We start from the raw sequence: 20635 nt of genomic DNA, 5'->3' as shown, positions 1-20635 counted from the left end.
TTCTTAAACCTAGTGTAATTGTGTCACTCCAATCATGATTCTATTTTTTTTTTTTTTTACTGATTGGATCACAAATCTTTTATGTTTGTACCAATTCATTTTTTCCAATTAATTTTGGCTGAAAATTACTGATATATACACACCAACCATCTTACATGGCGCGACCGATAGTAGAAAATTTTAAATGATATTTTTATTTTTATTTTTTATTTTTTTTCTTTTCTTATGGCCGGAGAGTGATGGCCACTCTAAAGGAAAAAAAAGTCATGAAAAGAAAAGAAAAAATAAAAAATAAAAAGAATATTATTAAAAATTATTCACATAAGTACCGACCATGCCACATAGGACAATCGGTGTTCAAGTCAGAAATTTTAGACTAAATTGATCGGATGGATTGAATTAGCATAAATTTAAAAAGTTTATGACTCAATTGACAAATGAAAAAATGATTAAGATAGAATTGGCACAATTTTAATAAATTAATTTTTTTGTTTTGGTAATTTTTCCATAATCATTTCATCTCCATAACCGGGACCAACCTGAGGATGTCACCTAAAAAAATTGTCAAAAAAAAAAAAATGTTGAAAAGTCCCTTCACTGTGTGACAATCCAAGCGGAGTACAACAGCTGGCCTTCTAATTGATGAAAGAAAAGGACAGGGCATACCTGTGTAATCCCTTCAACATTCCTTTTCTAAAGCTTTTTTTTTTTTTTTTGTGACTACAACATGCCTAGCCATGAAAATGACGCCATTTAATCCGAAAACTTCATTAATCTCAGGCGCGCGAAAGTTAGTTCGAGACATACGATCTCGCTATGACGCTAACCGAGCTTAAGGTATTCCCGTCCGGCCGGACCGTCTTCGACGTTTCCCCGCGGAGCTTATGCCGTAGTGATCAGGGGGCAAATTTGCCATAGCAAAACAAACAAGTAGGCATTTTGGCATCAGCAGATACGAACCGTTCACGGTTTCTTTTCCTTTGGGAGATGACGTTTTTGTCACTTACAAAGCTGGCATTTTCAGGTAGCTTCCGTCACTCGGGAGGATTCAAGAAAATCCCGTTCATGCACGCACCCGAACCCCTCGAAAGAGACGGGCAATCATTCACGCCCGTTGATATTTTGCATTATGGTCCGAGGGATAACAATCTTTAAAGCAAATCCAATAGGGCACAAATCAAGTGCATGGAGACAAGGTTTTGTAGTTTTCGACGTGGAGACACGTTGGGTTCGCCATAAAGGAGCTCTTGTATCAAAGGATTCCCGTGTGGTAGAGTTACGGAATTACCCTCTTGTGCTACATCTAATTGTGTGAATTTTTAATTGGGATAAGACTGGATTTGATATGATATGACATATAGGAATTCAGAAATTCTGCTATATTGTATACATTGTTTGGTGAATCTCAATAATATAGCCGGATATTTTCATATCCGATCATGTTCATCGATTGACATAAACGGCATATCGGTGTAGATGAACTTAAAATTTGCACAAACGGTGATAGTAAGAATCTCTCCTGAAACTATTGCCCATTTCATTTTTATTTGCTTATTTTTCTCTTTTTATTATCTAATAAATTTTTGAAAAAATTTCAAAAAAGGGCTTCAAATGCTCTTATTTTCTCAAATAAGGGTATAAAATGGAATTTATTTCAAATAAAAACCTGCAGTGACATTATTGTCTCATAGAAGTATCCGAAGTAACTATGGTTGTTTCAAATAAGGGCTTGACTTTATCGATAGACCAGCCGGCATGCCAATTTTTTCGACCGATCAAGGGCATTTTTATAAAAAAAAATTTTAACCCAAATTTTTGTTAAATTAAATTAAAAATATATATAAAAACACAAGCTAAAAAAAGAAAAAGAAGTAGACAAGCGAGAGGACCGACCTCCCGGTGAGGGCTAGCGACCTCGATGGCCATAGCCGCCGCCCCACCAATGGGAGATCAATAGACCTCTCGCGTGTGTTCTTTGTTTTATTTTATTTTATTTTTATTTTTCAAAATATTTTTTGTTTTTTTTACAATTTCAAAATATCTTAAAAAATAGAAAAGGGAAAAATAAAATAAAATAAAATAAAATAGTAAATTGCCAAAATGTCCATAACTAAAGTAACTCAAGCCTTTTTTTTAGACTAATATAGTTACTTCAGGTTATTATTTGAAATAATGTACACTTCAAGCCCTTCTTTGAGATAATGAGAGTACTTTGGGCCTTTATTTGAAATAAGGTCCATTTTAGGCCATTATTTGAGAAAATGAGGGCATTTGGGATCCTTTTTTGAAAATTTCACTAAAATTTCACCAAATAGTAAACTATACTAATATACCTTTAGTACTAACATACCTAAAATATGCACTGAATTTTAATACGATATATATGTATTTATTTATTAAATTTACATTATAAGGTAAAATGAAATTTTGAATATGTAAATGAAAATAAGAATCTAAAAACGAACTTTTCGTTATTTTGAATTTTTTTTATATTATTATTTGACTATATAAATATTATTTTATTAATTCAAAGAAGTTTGTTATACGAGAAGAATAACTTTTTATATTATGGATATTAAAAATCCTATCTTCCCTTTATTCCACATCCCTTATGGGATAAATTTATCTAGGCTATATCATTCTTATATCCGACTTCATCCTGTCTTGAGCACCCACCAAGCGTAAGATATGATAAATATAATCATATTCGAAATTCTATCGTGACTACCGAAGGAACGGTTGGTAGATTGTAAATCCGATGGTACAGAACTTAGGTTAGACACCACTTAAATCTTTTATCTATTGGACGGCAGCAATGGGGCCGCCACCGACTGTAACCCGTGCACGTATAGAGACCTTCATGTTGGACTAGATCTCTTCGGAATCCTAAGAAGAGTCGTTTGTATCCTTCTTCTCTTCCAATTACCGACTTGATCATCGGAGGGCAACTGCGGGGCATCCGTTGGCAACGTGGTTCGCACGTTTAACGTTAGCAGGTCACTTTCTCAATGCCATGCGAGGGCCCAATCTAATTCTTCTTCTATGAAGAAATGCAGTGCGAAAAAGGGACCACATAAATTGCACGCGCATATGCTCCATTATATTTCTACTTTTTTCGGTATGTTTCATGCCGGATTTCCGCCTTTTCTGCGATTGCATATCGGTGACATGAACGTGCGAAATTGTGTCGGGTCATTACCAAAAAAAGTATTAAACCTATTATAATTGTGTCAATTTAGTTTTAAACTTTTTTTAGCTAATTGAGTCCTAAACCTTTCGTAATTGTACCAATTTAGTCTACTTTGCCGGCCGACGCTTATGTGGATTATTTTTAATAATAATTTTATTATTTTTCGTTATATTTTTCTCTTTCTTTTGTTTTTTCTTCCTACTCGTATTGTGGCCATCATGGGCTTTGCGGCCCTTGCTCGAGCAACAATGACCACACGGGCGAGGCCATGGTGAGGCCGCCCTCGACCAAATCTAGGCGACGCCGCCTCGATTCGGCGACCCTTGTCGGCCCCAACTCGCCGGCCACGGTAGGGGTAGGAAAAAATAAAGAAAGATAAAAAAATAATAATAAGAAAAAATAAATGAAAAAAATTAAAAATTAAAATATTATTAAAAGTTGTCCACGTTGGAGACGCCACACGTTAGCGCTGGCCAACAAAGTGGACTGAATTGTCATAACTATAAAAGGTTTAGGACTCAATTGGTAAAAAAGATTTATGACTGAATTGACACAATTATGATAGATTTAGTACTTTTTTGATAATTTTTTTAATTGTGCGTGATGGCTTGACCTCAAAACTAGCCTAGTAATCGATATTTGGCCTTAAATGGTTTTGTGAACTTGGAAGTATATTGGTTTCTTTTTTGGCTCGGACGGCAGATAGCTTTAGACACAGAACTTTGAGTTAAGACGACATTGCATAAAATCAGATGAATAACAATTTGAGGACGGACTCTAATTTCATCGATCAATATTGAAATGTTCTCGCTTTGTCGGGATTTATGCCGGGCAATATTGACATGAATCTTGTATGTTGCTCGTGTGTTCTTTTCAGCTGCTCAAAGTTTCCTTCAAATATCTCGAGAGATCAATCTTTTTGTCCAATTCCTCTTAGTATTTGCAGTTCTGTTTCTTTCATCTACTCACAGGTGAAGGGTCAAACGCATTTGTCATATCATCTCAGGCGTTAATTATATGACTCGCGCGGTCGCAATAGATAGATTCTAGCAGATGATAAGCTAATCTGCTAAAAGTGAACGTAAAATCAATGCAAGTTGCAGGAAAAGTCACCCATTTGCACGGTAAATATGAATCAATGGAAGGACTGGTTCTTCGGTTATTTGTGTTGATCAGTAAACTTCAACATTCCATTGCTCTGCCTTCTTCAATTGCCTCTTGTACTCTATCCAATCGTACCTGCAAATATGCGAGGATGAAAACCATGTCGATGTCCCAGTCACTTAAAATTTGAAATCTGATACAGCACAAAGATGAAACGATTCACCGTCTTCCGCAGCCAAAGAAACCATCATGTCGCTGGTGCCTTCTTCCATTCCCTCAAGTCCATACTTCCCACAGTTCCTCTGCATAATGAACCATTCTGGTCTGGATGTACATCTTCTCGCGCTGATGTTTCGTCTGTTCTCTTGTCCTGGAATAATCGTCTCTAAAGGTTTCCGGTGTTTTCTCTTTCTTCTCAAACTCCTATTGGCAAATGCCCAAGATACCCATTAGGCATGAACACGATAATGTCTACTTAAAGAAGCAGCGAGAAGAAAGGTAGAGTCAAGAAGACTTGCCTCCATGTAAAGCAAGGAGCTACTCGTTGGAAATGCCCAAGAAGAGCCATGCTAACCCATTGAACTGCATCGCATTGCCGAGAGTAAGTCACTTGTTGATGAAGTGAAACCCAACCGTACAACGTCAAACTGCGTAAAGTCGTTTCTAACCTAATACTCATCGTGTTAATTTCTTGAAGAACATCTTTCTCAAGTATGAGCAGAAAGGCGCAGTGCCCGCTCTAGTAGGCTTGTAGCCAGCTGCAACGAACAGCCCAGCGAGGAATGCATCCATTAGAGCTCAGATGTCGTGGAGCTAGAGCACAGACTTGGACTGATGAATTTTTAATTTCTTGACATGACAAATCAAGTGTCCACACACAAGGTTTGGCATGATGCAGCTTCACATATCGACTTTCCCTGAGGGTAGGCTACTCCAAAAGGAAGTTGATCATGAATTATCAATAAGCCTAGAATTGATTCTTCTGGTGTCGATGCCCAAGCGGTTAATGGGGACGGACTGTAAATTTGTTGGCAATATATCTATGTTGGTTCGAATCCAGCTTGGCCCAAGAATTTGCTGATCCACCGTGAAATCATATAACCCATTTATTCGTCAAAATTTTTTCCGGTAATGAAACGGAAGAATAGAAAAGAAGTACAAGTTTTTGAAAATGATTGTTTGTATCGCTTACGAAAATGACTAAACCTAAAATATTTTCACCGTTCACGAAAATATTTAGACATAAAGTGTTATGGACAATGAAAATATTTTTGATTGATTAATTATTTCAATCGATATGAGCTATCAATTTTTTAAAAAAATTATTGTTCAAATCATTCATTTTTCGTAAAATAAACCTAACGAAAGTGCCCCAAATCATCTGCCTGATACAAGAAAACGGCTTTCCACTCGATGTCAAATGCATCCTCGATCACTTTACACTATTTTTTAGAGAGAGAGATTACGGAAAAAAGTGATGGCAAGCCAACAAAATGATTGAAGAACACAAAACAAAACTGATCATGAGTCTCCTCTCGGAGACCCCATTCTCAAAAGGACCATTGTCCACCAGCCCTTCCTGGTTACTGGCACCAAATGGCTGGTTCAAGGTAGAAAATGGCTGGTTGAAGCCCGAGAGACTCTGTTGCTGTGGATAATTCATCGTCTCCTGTTGCTGCTGGTAATTATTGTCATAACCCATTTCAGATTCTTCACCATTGTGATCCAAACTCTGCCCAAGAGATGATGAAGATGACGATGACAGAGATTCGGGTTCGCCTTTGTAACTAGGACTGCCAAATGGCGGGGAAGCAAAGTTTTCTCTAGGGGTCCCAAAAGACCCACAGTTCTGGTCGACTGCTTGACTTCCACTCGCCATCCACACGATCCTTCCACTCTGGTCCCTGATTTGCAAGTCTCCCCCATCAAGAAGAAGCAGGGTCTCTGGATTATGACGATGACCCCCATCCACATTAGTTCTCCAGGAAGACCGGCTTCCATCGAATATCTCAAGGCCTGAGCCGGAAAATACAAGGCTGCAAGAGTTGGCTTGGCTTACAGAAGCACATGTCGACTTCCAAACTGCGCTGCCCCCTCCTTGGATTTGGATGTAACAGTAGTCGTGACCACCTGCACTGGCGGAGTTCACAGGCCTGACGAGGTAGGCCGCAGAAATCCCTGAAGGGGAAGTGAGGAACAGCTGGGAAGAGATTGATCCTGGTGAGGTCGACGTTGCTTCGGTGCTTGGTTGGAGGCTAGCTAGCAATAGTTGGTCCTTGGTTCTTTGGATCGCCCCAACCCCTGATTGTGCTAGTGAAGCTGCGAAGTGGGAAAAGAGAAGGGCGAGAAGAGAAAGAAGGGTCGAAGCTCTGAGAGAGATGCCCTCGATTGCCATTGAGCTAAAGTAGCTTGATCAATGTGGTAAGTGGTTGCATAAAGGTGGCATTTTTATGGTGGTATAGGCTGTTCAAGCCTGTTTTAGAAAATGAAAGGGGAGTGGTTGGAACAAAGTTGCGAACGAAAGTGAATTAGGATATATGTAGATATGTCATAGCAATAAGGTCTATGTAGTGAGGAATCATAGAGTATGAAATTCTTCTTTTGGCATGATTATGTATAAAGAGTTCACGGTCGTGGATAACGCGCCCTGCAATTTTCTTTGCTCTTTTTTCACCTGAAAGGACTTGATGAAGGAGGAAAGAGAAATTAGTGGAAGGCATTTTAAGTGACCTGTGGTTTAGGCGGAGACATTTTTTACAATGTGGAACCAGTAAAGAGGTGAAGTAGGCATAACCAATTCATGGACATATTAACAACTATACACATTGCGCTGCTTCATTGGCTCTGCAATGTTTATAGGGTGTTCTTAAATGGTTTGCTTAGGATACACTGCAAAACAGTATTTGATCAGAACCACGGCGTATGATCTCACCTTCTCGAGTCACTGTTGAATTACTCATGAAATTGGGGTGGTTGGAACGACACATTCTTTTCCAAATTAGATAAATTCTTCAGGAGGAAAGTTTCTGTCAAAATTAGACAGCAGCCTATATGTCCAGAGAGCAAATGAATCCCAGAACTACTGCAATCGTAAAGAGAGAGAGAGAGAGAGAGAAAGAGAGAGAGATTTAATTTACACTACTGGCAGTTTGGTCATAGTACAAGAAAAGGGTCAACTGAGGGTGAAGTTGGAGAAAATCCTTGAGTGCCTTCAACACCATGTACATTCTCACAGGCAAAAACTGATTCTCTATCACATGCTGATTGGTGAATCAATTGAAGAACTTAGGAAAGGTTTATGTACTCAAGGGAAAAGACTTTCTTGCTTAGAGCTACTTACAGAGCAACGACGGCCATATGTTACGGTAATTCAGTGTTTTTTTCTCTACTTCAATCAGCTCACTACATTGGAAACATTCTGGCACACAGAACCGTTTTCTTGTATTTTCATGAATGTCGGTCTCCTTTGAAATACCTCTTTTGTTGAGATAGTTCAGTCCAGGGACTTGGTGTTCCCATGCTACGTCCTGGAGACGTTAGAGGCTGCACTTTGGGGTGAAACTTCTTCCCCTTGTGAATGGCAGATTGAATAGGCAAAGGCTGGAAAGCATGGATTCTCTGCTTCACCATGGTGACGAGATGGTGTAGCCAAATGGCTAATTCAAGGATGTATAGCTCTGTTTTTTCCTTATCTGCATGATACAATGTCTGGAGGCGAGTCATGCCATTTCTTGTAGATGTGTTCTTAGGGGCCTCTTTACTGATAAAAGCACCAAATGATAATGCTTAATCCATGTCATATTGGCAAGAGAGAGAGAGAGAGAGAGAGAGAGAGAGGGAGAAAGAGAAGAGAGGGAGAGAGAGAGATACAAACCTAGTCTTTGCCCAATCTCCAACCCATCCAAATCCTTCGTGAGCTCTGTGCAAAGGAAGTGGTGTGGTCATGAATATAATGACATCCAATGTGCTTTTTTCTTACTCTTTTTTGGGCAAGAAACGAAGCAACAGGTGAGAAAGTCACTAACTGAAACTTACTTAATTGTATTTGTTGCTAGAGGGACAATCCATTGTAAGGTCTTGTTCATTTCAGCCTTTACACGACAAACCGGCAACTGTCGAAGGATAAATCCAAAACTAGGACAATATTAGTCAGGAATCACGACTGGAAATGTTTGACAGATGTCATAGTTCACTGTTGTGGTGAGACAAACTGCGATTGTTCTTTATGCTGAATGGTTCTGAATAGGCAAACTCAAATTATGTAGAACAGTGGAAATAGATATGACGGATAGAGGAAGGAAGAAGAGTCCATGCACGACTGAAGTCATTTGTGAAAAGAAGAAAAGAATGAGAACAGATTACCTGATCCTTGGCATCAATACTCTGCAGACGAGATTGAAGTGCTGTCTTAACAACGGTTGGCAATGCGTGGTATAACGTACTCCGTACATGAGGAGGAAGAGCTGCTGGGTGAGATGCCTGATGAAATATATTTTACACTTAGCAGTTGGCATATATTCTGAACTGAAATCAGATGCATCGGAAAGGAAAGGAAGGATCAAACTCACAATCATATCTATCCGCTTGACTATGTTAGCATAGTTAAGTGCAAGACCAGCTTTCCCCAATCTTTGGGGGCCTCCGATATTTTTTGTGCATTCTTCGATGAAGGTCATCATGCCTGGCACGGGTCAGACAGACTGATGCTTGAGAAACAATCAACTGAAATACACATTCTATATGCGCATAGTCCTACAATGGCAAGCATTGGCAGCCAATGTGAAAACTGCATGAGACACCATTATATTACATGTTTGCTTCTTGAGGTGATTAATGTGGCTGGGCTCTATTCAAGTTTTACAGCATACCAACGTGTGCATCAGGGGTAAAAAGGAAGTTGGAAATGATTATGCTTGACAAGGCCGACAATCAATCGTACAGTATATAGCAAATGCTATGGGGAAATTTCTTCCCTTCCTTGAAATTCTCATGTAAGGGATCGAGATTAGTACTTTCCTATTTCGTGTCCTAGATTAATGACAGTTGGTCAAGACCCTTAATATTTCATTTGTTATGATCTCTCCAGAGACCCAAAACTTAAGGGTGTCTTTACTTAAAACTGCTGGAGAATGGTTATCCAGGTATTGGCAACAGGGAATTCATGAGAATGAGAAACTTAAGTTACTTTGATGTTCGAATTCTGCTAAGAAGCTCAAGATTATGCATTTCCAATCAAAATGTGTCCTACTTTCGCTACCATCCTCCAAAGCAGCAAATGATGTGAGAAATGTCTAGTGGTAGGCATGCAACTAGAGCAGCAGCAATGAGGTCAAATGCCTTCCTAATTGTACATCAGGCAAGTCCATACCATTGTCTCCAAAAGCCTCCATCATTCTTTGATGCATGTATGCTATAATATTGACAAACTTCGCCATGATCTGCAATTGACAATTCAAACAGGTCAACACCATACATGAATAGAAGGCAATGAGGAAGCTAAATCAGGAAGTGAATGCCGTAGTAAGTAGCCTGCATAGGTATACCTCCTCCATTGTCATTGACCAGAGAGATCTTTTCTTCAGGCTCTTTACAAGCTTCTTTTGATGTTTGAGTTCACTTTCTAAGTTCATGAGATCTTCTCCTGTAAATGAATACATGAAAAATGAAGGAACTGTATAACAACAGACTATTGATGTTGGACATGCTTAACAGATTAAATGCAGAATGTGAAGTAGAAACAAACAACTGGTGACCACATATTTCAAATCGTCAGAAGCCAAACACATATGTCAAATAATAAACAAGACCTGCTGAATTCACAAATGGGAATATGTAAAAAGGAGCTACTGACACCACTCAAGGCATCACAAAGACATGTTAAAAAGTTTGCTCCGCTCCAATCGTAGTTTCACGAGTTCTCATGTGAAGCCTATTCATATTGAGCATTCATCAGGGAGGAAATTATCAAAATGGATGACAAGTTGCTGATAATTTTGTGAGCCACGGGGATGATTCCTTCATCTAATTATATTCATGACATTAATGTTCTCTCCAACGTGAAAAATGGCACACGAGCTATCGGACAGGACATCCCAAAATGAAAATCAAACCTAGCTTGCATAGAGCTTAAGCTTCATGAACATAAACGAAGTACAGAAAAAAAAGAGTCTTAAGATCTGCAATATCTCACCTCTCAAAGGAAGACTGTAGGACTCTGCTTCTTGAAGCTTGCTATGATAATCTCGTTCAAATCTGTCCAGAGAATTTAACGCATGGTATAACTCCTGCAAATTAGCAACAAAAAAAAAAAATTCTCAGATCACAGAAGAAGATAACCCCCATTATCTGAACTTTTTCGAAAGGCAGGGTTTAGAAGGATCATGGTCGAGTATGAACAGATTAAAGGGATGCTCCCAAAAGTTGTAAGCTAGTTGCTGTTTAATTGTATCTGTTTTTTCAGAAGAAAAAATGTGGAAAAATTACCAACAGTCTAGGAATAGCCTTTTAATGATCCAGCCAAGACAGTCGGAACACTTGACAGGAGCATGTGCACAGCTTGTCCAATGACCAGTACAACACATGTGAGGCGAGAATTGAGAGATATCGAATTTCACTTCATTTTTAAAGAGGTACCCGACATGTATTCCGGATATGGTAGGATGACAATGTTGATGGCACAAAATGTTGACATTTCACATGCGAGAATCATGTATGGCAACAGGGGATTCTAAGTAGAAATGAAATTGTGCAGAACTCATCTCAAAGTAAACTTACCAAGGTTTGCTGTGCCAAAGAACTCAACTGTTGCATTGATGATTCTGCTTCTTCTCGAGAAAGCTTGCATCTTGGATTATCCAAATCCAATCTGCCATATCACAATCGTTTCCATGAGCATGTAAACTGTATCAGGAAAACAAGGAATTTTCCTGAACACGAACTGAACCAAGTAAAGCTACCTTACTTTGAAAAACATTGACCCAGGTTGTGCCACCGGGGGTCTTTACATTGATTTCCAAACCTGATGACCTCTCTCAAGAAGACTTCAAGGTCCTCCCTGAGTATAGATAGAAACAACCATGTTTTGACTTGACATGCATATAGGATAATCTCCCGTATAGACTCGCCAACAAGACCACCAACCTTTTGTCAGCAGCTGCAATGGTTAGCAACTCTTTTGTGTCAGTGGAAACCAAATTCTGCACTCCTTCTGAAGTTAAAATCTCCTCCTTTAGAAGCTGGAGTTGCTTTTCAGAAAGAGACTGTAGAAAGTTTGTGCCTTTAACAATTGTGTTAGCTACTTCAAATGCCAGTATCGAAATTTCACAGCCCCGGGAAGCCGCGCCCGTGATGAGTCCCTTGCTGACATTAAAATTCCAATTGCCTCTTTCTAGTGTATCTAAAACTTTAATTGCCCTTTTGATACTCAAGATGCCGACTCTTCCCGAGGATGAGCTCTTCTGGTTGTTCTGAAAATGATCGCATCAGAAATCAACATGTAGAGGAAAGGCTCAAACAGATGGAGACTCAGAATATTTAGATGATAGCAGAAGCACCTGATGAGAAATTATTAAAGGTCTTATCACAGAAAGCTCAATTTAGTTAACAAGAACTTCCAAACTCCCAGTTCCCACCAGATAAACAACTTTAAGATCATCAGTGAAATCAAGGAAATGGAAAATCCTATCAAAATAATGTACGTACAAGCCACTCAGGTTCTGGCATTTGAAATTGTTCAGGTGCAGAACAGCTATTTAAGCAGTGACCAGTAAAAATTCTACGGGCATGACACATATGATCCGATCTGCGAATAGTTTTATGCATCTTTGCACAATCCAGATTATGAGTAACAGTTGTAAAATTGAATCTTCGCTCAAGTCCGATTTTACTGGAATCATTCCGTCAAACAATCAACCAGCTAGTCCACACCTACTGAACATCATCAAAAGTGAACCAAGTATCTGCACTCTAAGAATTTCAGTAAAACTCAAGTGTAGCATCCAGCTATTTTAACTTATTATATAGCTCGCCATATGCATTGGTGAGTCTATTGCCAAGAATAATGATTCCTTCAATATTGTTTAATGAGCAACCAGGTTCCTACATTAGTTATGAGCAGCACGATACACCATGGTTCCTCACAAAATAACTAAATAAAAAACAGAAAGACTGCACCACAGGAAAAATGTACCTTGTTGCCCGCTTTTTTAGGCGTCAACAGAGTCGGTCGCTTCGATTCAAGCTCACCCGAGTCGCACTTTGCCAGTGCAATCTGATTGCCATTGCCACTGGGTGTAGAACCACCTTGTGGTTTAGTGAATCCATCAACTGAGTTGAATTTGGCAGAAACTACTGCAATCTTCGTCCCTGGCTTCTCATCGTCTAAGATTACGCAGCCAGAGCATACCCCTCCCATTTCGGCTTCACTGCTCTGAGCTCGCAACAAAATCTTAAGAACTTGGAATCAACAAGGATTTAGTAGGACTCCAGAGTTCAGATTGTGATGAGCAAGGAACAAGACCAAGCCATTGGCTCTTCATCTGAAGGTGAAAGATCTGGTTCCCAGCGCATTTATCAGAGCTCTCGTCCATGTGACAGAACAAGAGAATGAAAACTTCAACAAGAGAACAAAAAGGACACAGGCTGTGTAGCCATTTTCTCAGAAAACAAACGGAAACCCAACAAGAAAAAGCTAACAGCTCCCAGAGACTTTCAAAAGGGGAAGAGAACAAGAGACGATCGACATATATATACATACCCATTCAACCAGAAGTAGCTCAGCAGGGCACAAAAGACCAATTCATTAGTTTAAACACTCTCCAGTAAAAGACAACAAAAGTGAGAAATTTTCAAAAAGAAGGGCCAGTGTTGGGTTAGTTAACAAAGAAACAAAGGAAGGTGACATAAGGCCTTATGGTTCTTGGTTTATAAACAGGGATAGGGCAAGATATAGATCATTTTCAGGTGGTGGGTGAATCTGAAAACACAAAAGATGGTGGTTTTGATTACATCAATGGAAATGATGAGGGTTATAATTGGATTAATTGGATTGTTCAATTCTCTTCATAGAAGATTGAGTAAAGCACAATAAAGGCCGGCCAATAGGGAAGTTATTTGCAGGCATTGACCTCCTCCACTCTGTTTCTTTCTATAAACAATCCCATGAGTAGAAATACAAGAAAAAGTATCAAAAAAGTTGGTATCAATTCAGTACTAAACCTTTCAATTAGACTAATTTAGTCCTATACCCTTTTGCATTAATATCAATTCAGTCATCCAGCTAATTACGTTGGAAGTCGTTAATGTGGACGCCTGTCATCCCAAGTGACATCGCCGCGCTAACATGGACATTTTCAATAATTTTTTAAATTTTTTTCTTTTTTTCTTTTTTTTTTTTTCCTTTTCCTTTTGTTGGTGGACAGCCGACCACAGGCTATCGCCAATGAGGGCTAACTTCGCCCGGGCGAGCATCAACAAGGTCCCCCTCACCCAAGCCACGGCGGCCTCGACCGGGCAAGGTTGGTGTCGGGGCCGCGCCTAGGGAAGGGTCTGCTTGCGTCCACCTCTCCGACGCGAGATCGAGCTTCCAAGGCGAGGCTCCCCGGAGCTCACCCCGGTGCGGCCCCGAGGCCGACCCTCGCCCGCCAACAGCCAAAAGAAATGGGAAGGAAAAAAGGAGGAAAGGAAAATTTTCAATAAAAATATTAATATTTTATATAAAAACATGTATGCCGGCGTTGAGGGTGCCATATAGGACGGTCGGCGGACACGTCAGCGATTTCGATTTAATTGGCCGGATTAACTCAATTGGTACCAATAAAAAAAAAAGTTATAAGACCGAATTGGTATAAATGCAATAAGTTTATCACATTTTTGGTACTTTTCCCTTGGAAACACAACAATGGTGATGCAACACAATTTGAATGCTTTCGATGGATTTTCCTCTATGCTAATTGAACCCATCGATCTTTTGGTACCATCTTATCGGTTCGTCCCCGAGAATTCGAGAGCATTTTTAGTCATTTCATACGTACATTTATCAACATCTCGAGAAAACCTTGTTGATTACAAAATTGGCATATCGATCGTCCGAATTTTTCTGGCGTCACGCAAGCATGCTCTCTCGCGAAAGTGGCACGATCCGGCCTAAACCTATCCTTTTTACCTCGGCTAGTATCCGGTTCTTTTATTTGGAGAATATATACGTTGGTCATCGATGGAGGAGCATATTCGGAGTTTAGAAGAGATATGCAGCCCAAGTGACCAGCCACTACTACTAAACTAAACCCCTCAAAGAAGGGTTGACTTTAGCTCACTCAACTGTTTTTATTAAAATAGGAGGAAAAATGCATCGTTTACGCCATGCAACCCCGTTGACTTTTGGGATGAACATTATTATAAGGAAGAAAGCAAACCTCGTAGGCCGCTGCATCGTACGATACGAAAGGGCGCTACTTGCATCTAAGAAAACCCTAAATTTAGTTCTATTGGGGTACGATTCATACTTCCCAACCAAAAAGCCCTGGATACCAAAGAACTTTTACAATTTAAGTCCATATTTTTCATTAGTAGTTTGAGTTTGGGCTCGTGAATAGCTACTATTATTTATAATCTTTTTTCTTTTATAATTAAATGATGTAACGAGAGGTGCGAAATGCTAATTATAGTGGAATCATCTGCTGAACGTAATCCTAGTTTAAGAGTGAATCATGATAAAATCTCGTGTCTCGATTTCTTTTTCTGGATTTAAGTTTTTGATTTGATTATGCGATGAATTCTAACAAGGTCAACCCACACGAAGGAAGAGAGAAGAGGCTTGCAATTGCGATTAAAAAATCACTAATTCTAGGGGATTGAATTGAACGGATTGAACATGTCGAAGTGGGTAGGAAAATTGGAAAAAGGTGTGATGAGGCAAATATGACGTGGTTCTATCTCATTGGTCAACATGCCAAGCATTTGTTGCTGGCGTGGCCCTTTTTTTGCACGCAATGGGGGTCACTCTGAAATTTAGGGAATAAGCCTTTGCAGATGGTAGAATTACCAAAAAAATCATAGACCTATTATATTTGTCTTAATTCGGTTCATGCGATCAATTTTATCAAAAAATCGCTAATGTGATCTTGTCTGTGCTTATGTGGCAATTTTTATTTTTATTTTTTCGAATTTTCTATTATTTATTTATTTTTCTTCTCTTTATCTTTTTTTTCTTTTGGTTCCTTATCTCGTTCTTTCTCTAGCCAATCGCCGAGGTCCAGCGACTCGTCAACCTCGGGCAAAGCTCGCCCGGGGACGGCAAGGTTGAACTTTGCCGGATCTAGGCGAGAGTGGAGCCTCACCGAAGCGTGGCGAGGTTGAGCCTCGCCAAGGGCAGGCGAGCTTCGCTTGAGACCGGCGAGTCACCAAATCTCAGCAACTAGCTAGAGAAAGAAGAAGATATGGAAAAAAAAAAAATAAATAAATAAATAAATAATTCGAAAAAAAATATTAAAATGCATTATTACAAAATTGCCACGTCAACGCCGATAGTGTCACGCCTGCGATTTCTGACTAGATAGACTGCATTGCCACAAATGTAAAAGGTTTAGAATAGAATTGGTTAAAAAAAAAGTTTAATATTGAATTGGTACATAATTACAATAAGTTTAAAAAAACTATAATTTTCTCATTTGCAGAAAATTAATACTTCAAAAATAGTTTTTTTCTACTTACTATTTTCAATCATTTAAACCAATAAGCTAATGAAAAGTTAATTTGGGGCAATTTGTTTCAAAAACTTAAACCCGAGATTATAAGAAGAGGAGCAAGCTCCCTGCAATTTAAGGGGCTGTCTAATCCTACAAAGCCCAACCCTCTCTTCTTAGAGAACGTAAAGCCCAAGTGGGCAATCAAGCCCAACTCAAGCCCATATGGCAGTTATGACAGTGCGATCCATGATCTAAATTCTATGTCTACAAACAATTTCATGGAATTAGATCATTCCTAAACGGGCTAAGATGAAAATGAAAAAAAAATATATATAAAAATATAAAATATAAATTCCATGTTTTTAATATATAAGCACCTCCTTCACATCAGTGCTATTGCCCGACGGTCCGACGGAGCACGGTTGGTTGGAAATTCTCAAAAAAAATTTTAAATAAGAGCTTGAAGTAAGGAGCCGTATTCTTAAAAGATGACCCAAAAGGGATATTGTAATTTAGTCTCAAATAAGGACATTGCTTCACCAACTAACCAAATCTCGTCCCGGTCCATGGGTAGTAACATATGACATATACTCTTGATGCATTTTAACATGGGTTGACTTAATGTAGGCCGAAGAGGCACAACCCGTGATGAGAGGGCCCGTGCCAAAACCACTATAAAAGGCACAAGTCCCCTCTCTAGCCATTTGTCTCAAAAATTTTCAAAATGCACCCCTCTTCGTTCTGTGGTGGCTCTCTCATCGGCCAGTGACAAATCAAAAGAAATAGAGGGAAAGATTTGGTCTTGAGAATCGTCGTCTTTCTACATAAAGATGGATTCCAAACCGGGTATGTTCGCTAACCCTTTTTATCTATGGCATGTGTATTTCTAGTTCTTGTTATGGCAATCCCGGGTGTGCCACATTTTTGCGGCCTAACATTCTCGTCCAAGTATACTTTTACTTTATTTTTCCTTTTCTTTCTCTCTTTGTCTAGCATTTTTTTTTTTATTTTGTTTTCTTTCTTTGTTTCCTTCATAATCAGCACCTTCTTGCTAGTCAATCAGTTCTCCCAAGACTAAACCGTCAATCTCCAGCCAAGGCTCCCTTCGTATCATGGTCCCGACAACTAGAGGTGTGCAATTGGACCGGATTTATCCGAAATCCGTATCGGCCTATCCGAAAAATAGGATCGGGAATCGGTTCATGCTCAAATTGGTCCGAGAATCGATTCTAATTTTTGGGAACTGGTTGAAATCGGTCCAATTTTTGATTCTAGGTGAAGACCCACCTGGACCGATTTTAGAACCGATTTTTAGTTATTTAAAAAAAAAAAACCTAGTATCCAATCCAGCGTCTCTTGCCCTTTGATTGCCTCATGGCCCTCACCTTCTCCGCCTTAGTTCCCTATCTCGTCGTATTATCTATCCCATTACTTTTGGTGGATTGTAATTTTATTGCTTATTCATGATACTCTATTATATTAAAAAAAAAAAAAAACTTGGATATATCCTAGAACTTTTGGTGGATTGTAATATTTATTGCTTATTTCATCGATACTGATATTATTTTGATAAAAAAAAAAAAGAAAAAACAAAAAGTTGTACTTGGACGAGATTGCCCCTGAACGTAGATGAGATTTGGTTAGTCGGTGAAGTCAGGCCCGTATTTGACGTTGAATTGGTTTCTCAGCTCTTCTCCTTTCATCTCGGGGCTTCTCACGGGTGTTCAAAACCGCGAGTTCGTTCCCTAAACCCGCCTTCGTCGCCGTCAATCGGAGAACAAACTTCCGGTTGAAGTTCCGCGAGCTCCGCAATCAAGTCTCGACGATCCGAAAAGAGATCGTGCGGATTCCTGAAAATTCACTCCTCGCCAATCTCCAAAAACCGCAGGTCCTCCAGAAAACTCCAAAAACATCTTCGCGGCGGCGCTTGGATCGGATCTTCATTTTAGTGCTGAAATCAAGCGAGGATGGGCGACGGGGTGCGACGGGTCCGCTCCTTGAGGGTGGTACCCTTTCTCCGGGGGAATCTGCGCAGGACTGCTCATTTCTTTGGTTTCAAGGGTTTCTCAGTAGGGAACGTGATGATCGAAATTTGAGGATCCATGAAATCAGGCAATTCAAGGCAAGCATAGATGTAAAGAGCCGATGGGAAACTAATCCTAATAAAACTGTCTGGTTCAGAACTGGTCTTGTTTGTTTGTCATGGCGGGAAGAGGGTTTAGTACAACCGAGTTTGACCTTTTTAACTACTAAAACTTTCCTATAATAACTCTGTCCAGCTTGGAAGTGGGGGAAAAATCAATCTAGGATTCCTCCTAAACTGAACTAAACCGCTCTAAGACGCTCGCAGCTTTGCTTCTAGTCCATACAGCTTCACTGCAAATCCGGTGTTATGCGAATGTATCGATGAGGAAAAGTCTGATCTCACTAGTCACCACATAGTGCCGGCACCGGAGCTGGCAAATATCCGAGTTAATCATGTAGAACTGGGTAGGTGTTCACCTGCAACGCTTGGCATCAAAGGGGCAAGCTTTCTTGGGACGATATTATCTGAAAGCTGCTACAGATAGCAGACTCCGCGGATGAGGATTGAGCATAGACAGCAGAATCGGTAATTGCCCAGAAGAGGATCTAATCTTCACACCGTGACGGTGCTGTAATGCGCACTTCTCCGAGCTTTCTTCCTGGTCTTTCAAAATCCTACTTTGTTGAGCTGATTCCTCTGAAGATGAGGTTTACCCATTAGAAAAGGGTGGCCACATTGTACCGTGGCTAAATAAGATGATATATGATGAAAAAATTAGAAGTGTCAAGTTTCGCATAAGCTCTTTCCTGATCATAAAATCCCGGTCTATAGAAGGATCCCCTAGGGATGGACTCGACAAAAAAAGCTGATGTGAAAATCCCCACTCATGCTGCCAACAGCCACAAGAAAGACGAAGCGTCTAGCATCTAGCAAAAGTGTTCAAAGCTAACTGCAAAGCTGCTTTAAGCTCGGGGACAGCTGACAGCTTAGCATAGTGACCTGTAGGGACATGAAATAGTTGGGTCGGACTGGATTTAAATTAAATCGAAAATGATTCGATCCATATTGACTCATTTCACTCATATTAATTCACTTTTATGCAATACAATTTTGACGATCCCATACCATTCAACCCATATTGACGCGGAAGTCGTCGAATACGTTTAAAAAGTTCGTTTCCGTTTTGCAAAAACACTCTAAATACAACAGATATCTCTGTTCATCCGGTTCGGATCACAATTCCACGCAACCACACTTCTATATTTCACCAAGACAGCAACAACAACCTCTGTCAAAAGTTTCGCTCTTGCAAAGGCAAGTAAACATTTCACCTTATTTTCAGCCGAATTAATACAAGATTTTCCCATTTTGACCAAAAAAAAAAAGACGCAAGATTTTCCCATCAAGAAGAAAAAATGGGTGAGATCTTCTCTTCTTTACAGGAGTGACGCAACCAAGAAGTAATCAGAGCTCAAACGAGCACATACCATAGATCAACAACATCGAACGCTTTATAAAGCGCGGCATTTTTATTATACGAAGCGCCATCGCGAGAGAAAAAGAGAGCACCTCCGGCTCAAGAAAGCTGGCCACAATCAGCAACCACGACCGGCTTGGAGGTCCGGCCGGAGGAGGACCCGACCTTCTCGATGGCCTTGATCACCTCCATCCCCTCCACCACCCTCCCGAACACCACGTGCTTCCCATCGAGCCACTCCGTCTTCGCGGTGCATATGAAGAACTGGGACCCGTTCGTCCCGGGCCCCGCGTTCGCCATGGACAGGATCCCCGGCCCCGTGTGCTTCTTGATGAAGTTCTCGTCCGCGAACTTTGCTCCGTATATCGACTCCCCTCCGGTCCCATTCCCCGCCGTGAAATCGCCTCCCTTATATGGAAGAAGTGAAAAAAGATTCAGCATACGCTCCGATCATGAGTCGAAGAAAATTTAGATGAACTCAAATTCTCTGATTGTCGACGCTTAAGATTTCTCAAGTACCTGGCACATGAAGCCGGGTATGACCCGGTGGAACTTGGAGCCCTTGTAGTGGAGCGGCTTCCCGCTCCTCCCGATCCCCTTCTCGCCGGTGCAGAGGGCCCGGAAGTTCTCCGCCGTGCGCGGGGTCGTGTCCGCGTACAGCTCCATCACGACCCGCCCAGCCCGCGCTCCGCCGATCGTCATGTCGAAGAAGACCTTCGGGTTCGGCATCGCGCTGCAACTCAGACGGTCGGCGCGGGTCCGCGGGTCAAGAGAGTTTTGCGAACGGATCGTTTTTACGGGTACGTCGCGGCGGAGGCGTTGATATATAGGAGCGTGGCGGTGGCGATAATATTAGGACAGTGGCGGTGTGGCGGGTTCGAGGTGGACGCGTGTCGAGCGTGGATTGGGTAGTGGGAGGTTCTGGGAGGAAAGCAACTGCGGGAGATCGACGCGACCCTTTGTCAACTACAAGTGGCTGCTAATGGCTGATGGACGAGGAACAAAAGTTACTGGGGGGTGGACCCCACTTTTTGGGCAATCATTATGCATGAAGTGCGACGAAATGGATATCGAGAGATTTTTCCTTCGCTCTTTCTTTTTTTCTTCGTGATTCTCCCGGACGAATTTCAAAATTTATTCATGTTGATTCTTAG

At 40.5% G+C, this 20635-nt stretch overlaps 2 protein-coding genes, 1 long non-coding RNA gene and 1 pseudogene across 3 annotated transcripts; all 4 read right to left on the bottom strand.

Annotated features, from left to right (window-relative positions):
• Window positions 1-4266: 4266 nt before the first annotated feature.
• Window positions 4267-4651, bottom strand: LOC125313852. Its single transcript, XR_007197530.1, has 2 exons — window positions 4518-4651; window positions 4267-4429 (listed from the first exon to the last, which is right to left on the bottom strand). It is a non-coding gene; the product is annotated as an uncharacterized LOC125313852 (long non-coding RNA).
• Window positions 4652-5756: 1105 nt separating this feature from the next.
• Window positions 5757-6689, bottom strand: LOC125313942. Its single transcript, XM_048275283.1, has one exon. It carries the CDS (start codon window positions 6687-6689, stop codon window positions 5757-5759), a length of 933 nt encoding a protein of 310 aa, XP_048131240.1.
• Window positions 6690-7515: 826 nt separating this feature from the next.
• Window positions 7516-12953, bottom strand: LOC115732975 (annotated as a pseudogene).
• Window positions 12954-19287: 6334 nt separating this feature from the next.
• On the bottom strand, window positions 19288-20363 carry LOC115738631 (peptidyl-prolyl cis-trans isomerase). Its single transcript, XM_048274458.1, has 3 exons — window positions 20001-20363; window positions 19566-19889; window positions 19288-19354 (listed from the first exon to the last, which is right to left on the bottom strand). Exons 1-2 carry the CDS (start codon window positions 20208-20210, stop codon window positions 19581-19583), a joined length of 519 nt encoding a protein of 172 aa, XP_048130415.1. The 5' UTR covers window positions 20211-20363; the 3' UTR covers window positions 19288-19354; window positions 19566-19580.
• Window positions 20364-20635: the final 272 nt, after the last annotated feature.

This window comes from Rhodamnia argentea, chromosome 2 (assembly GCF_020921035.1).
Source record: "Rhodamnia argentea isolate NSW1041297 chromosome 2, ASM2092103v1, whole genome shotgun sequence".
NCBI lineage: Eukaryota > Viridiplantae > Streptophyta > Magnoliopsida > Myrtales > Myrtaceae > Rhodamnia > Rhodamnia argentea.
The sequence above is the reverse complement of the archived record's forward strand: the minus strand, read 5'-3'. Positions and strand labels throughout refer to the sequence as shown.

Excerpts from the sequence above, each read along its gene's own strand:
- LOC125313942 (XM_048275283.1), bottom strand. The coding sequence starts at position 6,689 with ATGGCAATCGAGGGCATCTCTCTCAGAGCTTCGACCCTTCTTTCTCTT.
- LOC115738631 (XM_048274458.1), bottom strand. The coding sequence starts at position 20,210 with ATGCCGAACCCGAAGGTCTTCTTCGACATGACGATCGGCGGAGCGCGG. Across the intron at positions 19,890-20,000 it reads TACCCGGCTTCATGTGCCAG|GGAGGCGATTTCACGGCGGG; the intron begins GTACTTGAGAAA and ends CTTCCATATAAG.